Genomic DNA, 11,606 nt, shown 5'->3' with positions numbered 1-11,606 from the left:
TGTTAAAGAAGCAACTTAGTTTTACCTCTTCTTTTTCTCTTCCGTTGTCCCTCCGATGCCATTCTAGATCTCGGGACGAGATCCTCTCATAGTGATGGAGTGTTGTAACGCCCCGTGACCGATGTGTCAGGTGTCGTCCAGTTATTTGCTATTGTTGCCTTGTTATTGCTTGCGTGTCATGCATTGCATATCATGTCATCATGTGCATTTCATTTGCATACGTGTTCGTCTCATGCATCCGAGCATTTTCCCCGTTGTCCGTTTTGCAATCCGGCGCTCCGTTCTCCTCCGGTGGTCATTTCTACCTTCTTCTCGTGTGTGGGGATTAAACATTTCCGGAGTGGACCGAGACTTTCCATGCGGCCTTGGTTTACTACCGGTAGACCGCCTGTCAAGTTTCGTACCATTTGGACTTCGTTTGATACTCCAACGGTTAACCGAGGGACCGAAAAGGCCTCGTGTGTGTTGCAGCCCAACACCCCTCCAAAGTGGCCCCAAACCCACCTAAACCTTCTCCATCATCTCGGTCGTTCGATCAAGATCGCGTGGCCGAAAACCGCACCTCATTTGGACTCTCCTAGCTCCCTCTACCTATATATATGTGATCCCCTCCGAAATATTCGCGGTACAAACCCTAACCTTCGTCCTCCTTGCGCCGCCGGACACATCCGCCCGGCGGCCGGACATGTCCACCCCGCCCGGCCACCTCACTCCGACCAATGGGGAGCCGCCACGTCACCGCCGCCACCGCCCTCAACCAATCGGACGCCGCCACCTCGCCCGCGCCTCTCTCTCCTCCGCCGCGGCACGTGGAGCCCGAGTCAGGCCCGCCCGGGCTCGGAGGCGCCCGCCGCCGCTCTTGCGCGCCCAGGCCGCGCCGGACCTCATCGCTGGGCCATGCCCGATGCCGCTGCTCGCTGCTGTATGCCTCGCCATCGCCGCCGTGCTCGCCGGCGTCCTGCCTCGCCGCCTCGGTCGCCGGACCACCCCGCGCCACCTCGCTCCGCGCGCCTTGCCGGAGCGTGCGCCACCGCCGCCCTTGCCGCGGATCCGGTCGGGCCGTACCGGATCCGGCCGTCCCCGAGCGCCCCGGCCATCCTCCGGCGCCGTCCCGCCGCCCCATCGCCGGAGAGGCCACCGGCATCGTCGTTGACCTCGGAACCCTAGATCTAGATCTGGACGTGATATTTCCACTAAGTCCCAAATTTCCTGATTCAGATGCTCTTGTTCATCATGCCATAACTCATCATCCGTAACTCCGATTTGAGCATATAGCATATCAAATTGTTCGCCTCAGAGAGTACATCATTTCATCTCATTGCATCATTTTCATTTGAGTTCATCTTGATGCCCGAAATGTTGTTAGAAGAGTGCTACTTGAGATAATTGTCAGATCTGTTGCTCCATTTAGATATTTGTCATTTTTGCCATGATTATTGTATGCATGATATGCCCATGAGCTCTACATGTGTTTTGTTAAGGGTTTTGTCATCTATCCAAAGGTGCAACCCATGTACTTTTGTGATGTGTGTGGTGACTAGCACAAGCGTGCAAAGTGAGGCACTTGGTAATGCTGATTTCAGGGACTTAGCATTTCCACTAAGTCCTTGAGCTGTTTATCTCATATGGTCATATGTTCATGTTGTTTCCTAGTGATCCGTGCCTATTTTGAGGATGATAAGTAAGGATGTTTTGTTAATTTTTAGTGCTCTATCGATCCATGTCTTTGTTTGCAATTATGGAGCATCCTAGCTTGAGTCAATCGAGCTTTACTTTTGCTACTTCGTGAATCTGGGCAGATTGTCTACTTGTTAGCGATTTTGCCGTGGATGTTGTAGTTGATCCGTGCATGCTATGCTATTGTTCTTGCCATTTCTAGCTTGTATTTTGTGTATTCTTGATGAGTGTATGCTTAGTTTGCCATGACTTGCTCTGTGGTGAGTGCATCGAGCTCGTAAACATGCCTACTTGATATCAATTTCAGCATGCTCCAGTTTTCACTAAGTCTGAAAACTGATTATGTTTTTGCCATGTTCACATGCTTGCAAATGTATTTGCTGATCCCTTTTGGCTCAAGGTCACTAAGAGAATTTTGTTAAGCTCTTTGAGTAGCTCCATGCCATGCTTTACTTTTCCATGTTCAGGTCCTGTAGCTTATAGTTTTCATGCTGTGAAGAGTACTATCTGATCTGAAATTCCAGGCTTGTGTTAATTTCACTAAGTCTGAAATCTGTTTACCAAATGCATTTTTGCCATGCTTGTTTGAACCTGTTAATGGATGAATTGGCCGTAGCTCAGTGCTAGACTTTTGTTAAGCATAATGAATGGATACCTGCCATGTATTTTGATGCCATGTTTGGGTGCTGTAGCATGTTCATCTTGTTGCATTTAGATGGCTACTTGCTGTAAATCGCAGACCGTGGTCACATTTGCATTGCTTGCCATTTCTAAACCGTAGCTACGATTCCGGCGTTCTTTATATCGTTTTCAAGCGATTTCATCTCATCTTTCCAGTAGCACACTTGGTTTTCCAAGTTGAGGCCAGGTTCATGCATTCCTGGTCCAATCATGCATATGCATCGCATACCGCATCCCGCTTATCATACCATGTTCATGTGCTGGTTGTTTACTATGTTGTGTGCTTCTTTCCGGTGTTTGCTTCTTCGGGTTGGTTCCGGTAACATTGCGTTTGTGAGGACCCGTTCGTCTACGTCCGTTTGTCTTCTTCATGGACTCGTTCTTCTTCTTTGCGGGATTTCGGGCAATATGATCTTACCCTCGAAATCACTTCTATCTTTGCTTGCTTAGTTGCTCGCTCTTTTGCTATGCCTATGCTGCGATACCTACCACTTGCTTTTCATGCCTCCCATATTGTTGAACCAAGCTTCTAACCCACCTTGTCCTAGCAAACCGTTGTTTGGCTATGTTACCGCTTTGCTCAGCCCCTCTTATAGCGTTGTTAGTTGCAGGCGAAGATTGAAGTTTGTTCCTTGTTGGAACATGGAGATGTTGTTCCTTGTTGGAACATGTTTACTTGTTGGGATATCACACTATATCTTATTTAATTAATGTATCTATATACTTGGTAAAGGGTGGAAGGCTCGGCCTTATGCATGGTGTTTTGTTCCACTCTTGCCGCCCTAGTTTCCGTCCTATCGGTGTTATGTTCACGGATTTTGCGTTCCTTACGCGGTTGGGTTATAATGGGAACCCCTTGACAGTTCGCTTTGAATAAAACTCCTCCAGCAAGGCCCAATCTTGGTTTCACCATTCGCCACCTAGCCTTTTTCCCTTGGGAGTCGCGCATCCCGAGGGTCATCTTTATTTTAACCCCCCCGCCGGGCCAGTGCTTGTCTAAGTGTTGGTCCAAAATGGGCAGCCTGCGGGGCCACCTCGGGGAAACTTTAGGGCTGGTTTTACTCATAGCTTGACCTATCCGGTGTTGCCCTGAGAACGAGATATGTGCAGCTCCCATCAGGATGTCGGCGCATCGGGCGGCTTTGCTGGATTTGTTTTACCATTGTTGAGGATGTCTTGAAGAACCGGGATACCGAGTCTGATCGGAATGTCTCGGGAGGAGGTCTATTCCTTCGTTGACTGTGAGAGCTTGTCATGGGCTAAGTTGGGACACCCCTGTAGGGATTTGAATTTTCGAAAGCCGTGCCCGTGATTATGGGCAGATGGGAATTTGTTAATGTCCGGTTGTAGAAAACCTGAAGTTGACCTTAATTAAAATGCATCAACCGCGTGTGTAACCGTGATGGTCTCTTTCCGGCAGAGTCCGGGAAGTGAACATGGTTGTTGGAGTTATGCTTCACGTAGGTTGTTCCAGGATCACTTCTTGATCATAGTTGTTCAAACGTGCTTTGCCTTCTCTTCTCGCTCTCATTTGCGTATGTTAGCCACCATATATGCTAGTCGCTTGCTGCAGCTCCACCTCATACCTTTTACCTTACCCATAAGCTTAAATAGTCTTGATCGCGAGGGTGCGAGATTGCTGAGTCCCCGTGACTCACAGATACTTCCAAAACTAGCTTGCAGGTGCCGATGAGTCCATGCAGATGACACAACCAAGCTCAGGAGGAACTTGATGAATATCTTGTCCTTTGTGTTGTTTCTTTCTAGTTGATCAGTAGTGGAGCCCAGTTGGGGTCGATCGGGGACCGTGTCGCACTTGGGGTTCTTCTTTTATTTTGGTTCCGTAGTCGGACCTTGACTGTATTTGGATGTTGTAATGTTTTATTCATGTAATTGTGTGAAGCGGCGATTGTAAGCCAACTATGTATCGTTTCCCTTATGTATTACATGGGTTGTGTGAAGATTACCTCACATGCGACATTGCTTTCAATGCGGTTATGCCTCTAAGTCGTGCTTCGACATGTGGGAGATATAGCCGCATCGAGGGCATTACAACAAGACACCGGTCGCACCCCTTGTACCTATATATATGTGCCTAGTGCACGATCAATCATTTATTGATGCACCAAATCATTCTCTACATGGTATCTATCGCAAGTCGATCTCCCCACTTCCGCAAACCCTAGCCCTAGCCACCGCCACCGCAATCTGCCGCCGCCGCCGCTACCCACCTCCCCGCCGCGCCACCCTCCCGCCGTGCCGCCCGATCCACCCCGCCGCGCCGCCCTCCTGCCGCTCCTCCCCCTTCCCACCGCTTCGTCGCCATGTCGTCCAACGCCTCCACCTACTCCAACCCCTTTGCCATTGACCCTACAGAAATCCGCGACATCCACGTCCATGCACGTGTTCCCGTCATCCTCGACGACTCCAACTCCACGTACTTCGCGTGGAAGACATACTTCACGCTACTCTTCCATCAGAACAACCTCGTGGATCTTGTCGATGGCACCGTTGACTCCCAGGCCATGGTGGATGACGCTGAGTGGACCGCGATCGACGCCACCATCATCCGTTGGTTCTTCACCACCATCTCCAAGGACCTGTTCCACACGGTCGTGAGCGCTGGCGACGATGCCCGCGCCTTGTGGGTCAAGCTGAATGGCCTCTTCACCGACAACAAGTTTCAATGCCACATTTTTTTGCAGCATGAATTTTTTGACTGTCAACAGGATGAACAGTCCATTGATGACTACTGCCGCCGCCTGAAGACGTTGGCGGATGAGCTCCGCGACATTGGAGCCAAGGTTGATGATGACCTCCTCCTCAACACGCTCACCGTCGGCCTCAACAAGGACTTCGGCAACGCCGCCTCCAACCTCACCTTGATGCCGGAGCCCTCCTTCCCCAAGTTTGTGGCGTACTTGCGGTTGGAGGAGCGCCGGATGAAGGGGGTAAAGAAGCGTGTGCAGCATCATGCCCTCACCGTCGGCACCTCCAGTGGCTCGCCACCACCGACTGCCCCACCAGCGCCGCGCCATCAGCCACCGCCTCCCCCGCCCCCGTGCCTCCAGGGTACTTCCCCCTGCCTCTCGCGCCCCCGCCCCTCCCGCTGCCCCCCAGCACCCCGGTGGCGGGCGTCGCGACAACCAACGCGGGGGCGGCCGCAAGCAACAACAGGCGCGCGGGGGGGGGGGGGGGGGCTCACCAGCAACAGCGGCAGGTCAACCCTCCGTGGACGTACGACACCAACCCGTGGACCGGCGTTGTCCACACGTACTCGATGCCGGTCCCTCGGGCTCCCGCTCCAGGCATCCTTGGGCCTCATCCAGCGAGCCATCAGGCCCTCTTCACCGCGCAGAACGCCACTCCCTACAGTAGCTATGGTGCTGCGCCTCAGCCCGCGCCCGCCTACGGCGTCGCCGCCACACCAGCCTACGGAGGGTTTTACCCTCCTCAGGTGCCGCCGCTGTGGGACCCGACCCTTCTTGCCGCCCTGCACTCTGCCCCATCACCGAGTTCCTACGGTGGAGGTGGTGACTGGTACATGGACTCAGGCACCACCGCTCACATGACTGCTCATCCCGGTAACCTCACGTCTGCCACTCCTGTTCATACTCCCACTCGCATAACCATTGGTAACGGTTCCTCTCTACCCATTACACATGTCAGTCATATGTCGTTTCCTTCTACTCCTACTCATGTTAACATGTCTAATGTTCTTGTGTCTCCCAACTTAGTCACTAATCTAGTTTCTGTTCGTCGTCTTGCTCGTGAGAAGCCTATAACTGTTGAATTTGACGATATCGGCTTTTCTGTGAAGGACGCCCGTACACGAATGGTACTCCACCGATGTGACAGCCCGGACGAGCTTTACCCGGTGCATCCCTCCGGCGCCGCCACCTCCCATCGCCCCGCCGCCTTTGCCGCTAGTGTCGATCTCTGGCACGCCCGCCTCGGTCACCCCAACTCCACCGTTATGCGTCAGATTCTTCAGTCTTTCCTTCTCATGTAATAAGGTTGACGACCACAATTGTGAGGCTTGCTGTCTTGGCAAGCACGTTCGTCTCCCCTTTAGCGAGTCTACAAACATTTCCACCTTTCCGTTTCAGTTATTGCATAGTGATGTTGGGACGTCCCCGGTTGCGAGCAACGCGGGCTATCTATACTATTTGGTGATATTGGATGGTTTTACCCATTATGTGTGGACATTTCCTCTTTGTCGCAAGTCCGACGCTCTTGCCACACTCACCGCTTTTTTTCATATGTCACCACACAGTTCGGTCGTCCCATTCTCGCCTTGCAAACTGACAACGGCATGGAGTTTGACAACGTCGCCGTCCGCAATCTTCTTGTGTCGCACAACACCATTGTTCGCCTCACTTGTCCCTACACGCCACAACATAATGGTCACGCCGAGCGCGTCATTCGCACCCTTAATGACTGTGTCTGCATGTTGCTCCACTCCTATGTGCCTCCTCGGTTCTGGCCGGACGCACTCACGACCGCCAGCCTTCTCATTGACATCTGCCCGTGTCGTTCGCGCTGGAACTACACTCCTCACCAGCTCCTCTTCGCTGCGGTTCCATCTTATGATGGTCTTCACATTTTTGGGTGTCTCTATTATCCTAGCACTGCGTCCACTGCTCCTCACAAGCTCGCTCCCCCGTCGCTTCCATGCATCTTCCTTGGTTATCCTTCCAACACCAAAGGTTACCAGTGCTATGATCCAGTGTCCCACTGCGTTTTCACTTTGCGATATGTGTACTTTGATGAGCTAGTGTTCCCGTTTCAGCAGGTACCGTCACCCTCGGCGTCTCCCGTGGCGCGGTTCGCCCCTGCCTCCTCCTCTGGTGAACCGACCAGCGGTGCACTGGGCTAGGCCCTGCCCGCGCTCCCCGCGCTGGCGGTCCCCGTCGCTGCGGCCCCCACCGCGGCCCCCTCGGTGGCCCCTGTCGCTGTGGCCCCCTCGGCGGCCCCTGTCGCCGCGGCCCCCTCGGCGGTGTCCGTCACCGCGGCCCCTACTGCGGCCCCCGGCGGCCCCCTCGGCGGGCCCCGTTGCCGCGGCCTCCTCGGCCACCTCTGTCACCGCGGCCACCTCGGCCGCCCCGTCGTCGCGGCTGCACCCCTCACCGGTGTGGTCACTCGGGCTTGGACTGGGACACTTCGTCCTAACGCGCTCTACACGTAGACGAGTACGCGTGTGCTGCATTTACCTCGGCACCGTCTCCACTCCCCACCACCGCTCGCGCAGCTCCTCGGGATCCGAACTAGCTTGTTGCAATGCGTGAGGAGTTTGACGCCCTAGAGCGCAACCGTATGTGGCAGGTTGTCCCGCGGCCTCCCCGTGCCAATGTGATCACTGGCAAGTGGGTCTTCCGCCACAAGACTCGCCCCGACGGCTCTCTCGAGCGCTACAAGGCGCGTTGGGTGGTGCGCGGCTTTCGCCAGCGTGCCAACATGGACTTCACCGACACCTTCGCCCCGGTTGTCAAACCGGGCACGATTCGCGCTGTCCTCCAGCTTGCTGTTTCTCGCGCCTGGCCAGTTCACCAGCTCGATGTGTCTAATGCTTTTTTGCATGGCCATCTCGACGAGCAGGTGTTTTGTCAGCAGCCTACTAGTTTCGTCGACACCGACCATCCGGACCTCGTGTGCTTTCTCTCCCGTTCTCTCTATGAGTTGAAGCGGGTGCCTCGGGCCTGGTACCAGCGGATCGCGACCTTCCTTAAGCGGCAGGTTTTTCGGTCCACATGGTCCGATGCCTCCCTGTTTGTTTATCACCAGGGTCCCACCACCGCATACCTCCTCCTGTACATCGACGACATCATCCTAACTGCCTCCTAGCTAGCCTCGGCACTGAGTTCGCCCTCAAGGATTTGGGGGCTCTCCACTACTTCCTCGGCATCGAGGTTGTGCGCAGGGCTACTGGCTTCTTCTTTCATCAGCAGAAGTATGCCTATGAGCTTCTGGAGCGAGCGGGCATGCTTAATTGCAAGCCTGCTCCTACGCCTATCGACACGAAGGCTAAGGTGTCCGCCGTCGAGGGATCTCCGACGTCCAACCCTCCCTTCTACCGCTCCATCATCGGTGCGCTTCAGTACCTCACACTGACGCGTCCGGACATTCAGTACGCTGTCTAGCAGGTGTGCCTTCATATGCATGCTCATCGTGATACTCATTGGGCTCTGGTGAAACATATCCTTCGGTACATACATGGCACCACAGCTATGGGTCTCCCCGTGATGGCATCACCTGACACCGGCCTTGTCGCCTACTCCGATGTTGACTGGGCTGGGTGTCCCGACACTCAACGCTCCACTTCTGGCTACTGCGTCTACCTTGGGCCCTCTCTGATTTTGTGGTCGTCTAAATGACAACCCATGGTCTCATGATCGAGTGCAGAGGCCGAGTACAGGGTCGTGGCCAACGCCGTTGCGGAGTGCTCTTGGCTATGACAGCTACTTCAGGAGTTGCTATGCGAGGTTACCAAGGCGACGCTTATTTACTGCGACAGCATCTCCACGGTGTATCTCGCTACCAACCCTGTCCATCACCGACGGACGAAGGATATTGAGCTTGACATTCACTTCGTCAGGGAGCACGTCGCACTTGGTCGTGTCCGAGTTCTCCATGTGCCCACCGATCAGCAGTTCACCGATGTCATGACAAAGGGACTACCCACCTCGACGTTTGAGGGCTTTCGGTCCAGTCTTTGCATCACTGGCGACGCTTCGACTGCGGGGGGGGGGGGTGTTGAACATATGTACATGTACGTAGGTTTGGGTTTTGTATGCCGCACCTGTAGTGTCTCTCTCCCTCTGTATTTACTTGTATCTTGGGAGACAAGAGACTGGTCGCACCCCTTGTACTTATATATATGTGCCTAGTGCACGATCAATCAATTATCGATGCACCAAATCATTCTCTACACCCTCGATGCTCCCTGCATGTTCCATAGTGGTGTGAAGCCGTCCAACCACACCACCCGGAAGTGCCACTGGCTCACTTGAATCTCCAAGGGCGAAGGACTGCTGCCTCCTCCATCTATTGGCCAGCCGGCACCACCTCCACAGCAACAGCCGTCCCACCCTATTGCCACCATCCAAGATGAGTACACGAAAGAGCACGGCGCCTACGTTGTCTTCACAAGTGTGGCTGATGACAGGCACAATCGGTGTCAACAGCAACATGAGGTGAATGCCGTCACTTCGGAAGCCCCAGAATTCTTGCACTGGTCCGAAAAGACCATCAGCTGGAGCCGAGCAGACCACCCGGAGGTGATTGCTTCTCTGGGTTCCTACGCTTTGGTGTTGGATGCCACCTTTTCAACAGATAGGCGAGCTGCTCGCTTCTCCCGATTCTTGATAGTTGGTGGTAGCAGCATCAACATCCTCTACCGTGACACCATGGAGAAACTACACATCAAAGAAAGACAACTCCATCCTAGTCGGACTGTTTTCCATGGCATTGTACCTGGCCTTTCCTGCTCACCGATCGGCAATATCAAGATAGATGTCATCTTCGGGGACAAAGATCACTTCTGCCGAGAGCCAGTTTGGTTTGAGTTGGTTGACCTCGAGAGCCCTTACCATGCGCTCCTAGGCCGACCAGCCATATCCAAATTCACAGGGTGCCGCACTATGCCTACCTCAAGATGAAGATGTCGGTAAGCAAGGGCATTATCACCATAGCCGGCGACTACAAGATGTCGGCCGCCTGCGCTACTGCTAGCAGCCGACTGGCCGAGTCTCTTGTGATTGCTGCCGAGAAGAAGCTCCTTGACCGGGTTGTGGCCATGGCCAGCAAGCAGCCGGACCTGTCACCGGACCCCAAGGAGTCGGAAGCGTCAGGTTCTTTCCAGTCGGCCAAAGAAACAAAGAAGATTCCCTTGGACCCCGTCCACCTGGAGAGGCATGCTATCATGGGGACCAACCTCGATAGCAAAGAGTAAAGAGAGCTTGTTGATTTCCTCCATGAGAATCGGGACATCTTCTCATGGTCTCCTAAGGACATGTCGGGTGTTCCGACGGATTTCTCCGAACACAAGCTACATGTCAGATCAGATGCAAAACCATTCAAGCAGCCCCTTCGCCATTTGTTAGAAGAAAAATAAGAATTGTTGGTGAAGAGATAGCCCGACTCCTGGCAGCCGACTTCATTATGGAAGTGTTCTTTGTAGAATGGCTTGCTGATAACCCACAAGTATAGGGGATCAATTGTAGCCTCTTTCGATAAGTAAGAGTGTCGAACCCAACGAGGATCTAAAAGTAGAACAAATATTCCCTCAAGTTTTATCGACCACCGATACAACTCTACACATGCTTGACATTCGCTTTACCTAGAACAAGTATAAAACTAGAAGTACTTTGAAGGTTTAACGGGATAGGTTTGGAAGAATATAAAGAGCTAGTAAATAAAAACTAGGGGCTGTTTTAGGTAAAGAACCAAGAAAGTTAGTATAGCGAGTGTGGAAAAGTGGTGGTAGAAGTTGTGAAATTGTTCCTAAGCAATTGACTACTTTACTAGACCGATAGCAAGTTTTATGTGGGACAGGCCACTTCTAGCATATCATCCCTGACATGGAATTCTATGCACTTATGATTGGAACTATTAGCAAGCATCCGCAACTACTAACGTTCATTAAGGTAAAACCCAACCATAGCATTAAGATATATTGGTCAACCTTCAATCCCATATGCATCAATTTCTATGCTAGGTTGAAGCTTCTCTCACGCTTGCCCTCGAATACATAGTCCTATCAACATACAGCTAACCCTATGGTGCGATCCACGCGCGTGCTCATATGATGGGCACCAAAGGACAGAAACATAACCACTAGCAAATTAAACCAATCATAGCAATCCACCAATTACCGATAGGACAACGAAAATCTACTCAGACATCATAGGATGGCAACACATCATTGGATAATAATTTGAAGCATAAAGCACCATGTTCAAGTAGATGGTACAATGGGTTGCGGGAGAGTGGACTATTGTAGATAGATGGGGGAAGGTGATGAAGATGTTGGTGAAGATGACGGAGGTGTTGGTGTAAATTGCGGTGACGATGATGGCCCCGGCGGCGTTCCGGCGCCACCGGAAGAGAGGGGGAGAGGGCCCCCTTCTTCTTCTTCTTCCTTGACCTTCTCCCTAGATGGGAGAAGGGTTTCCCCTCTGGTACATGGCCTCCATGGCAGCAGAGGGGCGAGGGCCCCTCCGAGATTGGAGCTGTCTCTCTGTCTCTCT

At 52.9% G+C, this 11,606-nt stretch overlaps 1 protein-coding gene across 1 annotated transcript; it reads left to right on the top strand.

The window, feature by feature from the left end:
- The first annotated feature begins 4,682 nt into the window (after positions 1 to 4,682).
- Positions 4,683 to 7,546, top strand: LOC147965090 (uncharacterized). The gene is made up of 6 exons (XM_087530285.1): positions 4,683 to 5,309; positions 5,357 to 5,942; positions 6,096 to 6,196; positions 6,468 to 6,530; positions 6,635 to 7,153; positions 7,238 to 7,546. The coding sequence occupies exons 1-6, from the start codon at positions 4,683 to 4,685 to the stop codon at positions 7,544 to 7,546; spliced, it is 2,205 nt and encodes a 734-aa protein (XP_087386411.1).
- The last annotated feature ends 4,060 nt before the right edge of the window (positions 7,547 to 11,606 follow it).

This window comes from Triticum urartu, chromosome 6A, assembly GCF_056163025.1.
Source record: "Triticum urartu cultivar PI428250 chromosome 6A, HENAU_Tu73, whole genome shotgun sequence".
NCBI classification, from domain to species: domain Eukaryota; kingdom Viridiplantae; phylum Streptophyta; class Magnoliopsida; order Poales; family Poaceae; genus Triticum; species Triticum urartu.
This window is presented reverse-complemented; position numbering and strand designations above follow the sequence as displayed.

Coding starts and splice junctions, on each gene's coding strand:
- LOC147965090 (XM_087530285.1), top strand. CDS start 4,683: ATGTCGTCCAACGCCTCCACCTACTCCAACCCCTTTGCCATTGACCCT. Junction 5,943..6,095: donor TCACATGACTGCTCATCCCG/GTAACCTCACGT, acceptor CTCCCAACTTAG/TCACTAATCTAGTTTCTGTT. Junction 6,531..6,634: donor CGGGCTATCTATACTATTTG/GTGATATTGGAT, acceptor GTCACCACACAG/TTCGGTCGTCCCATTCTCGC.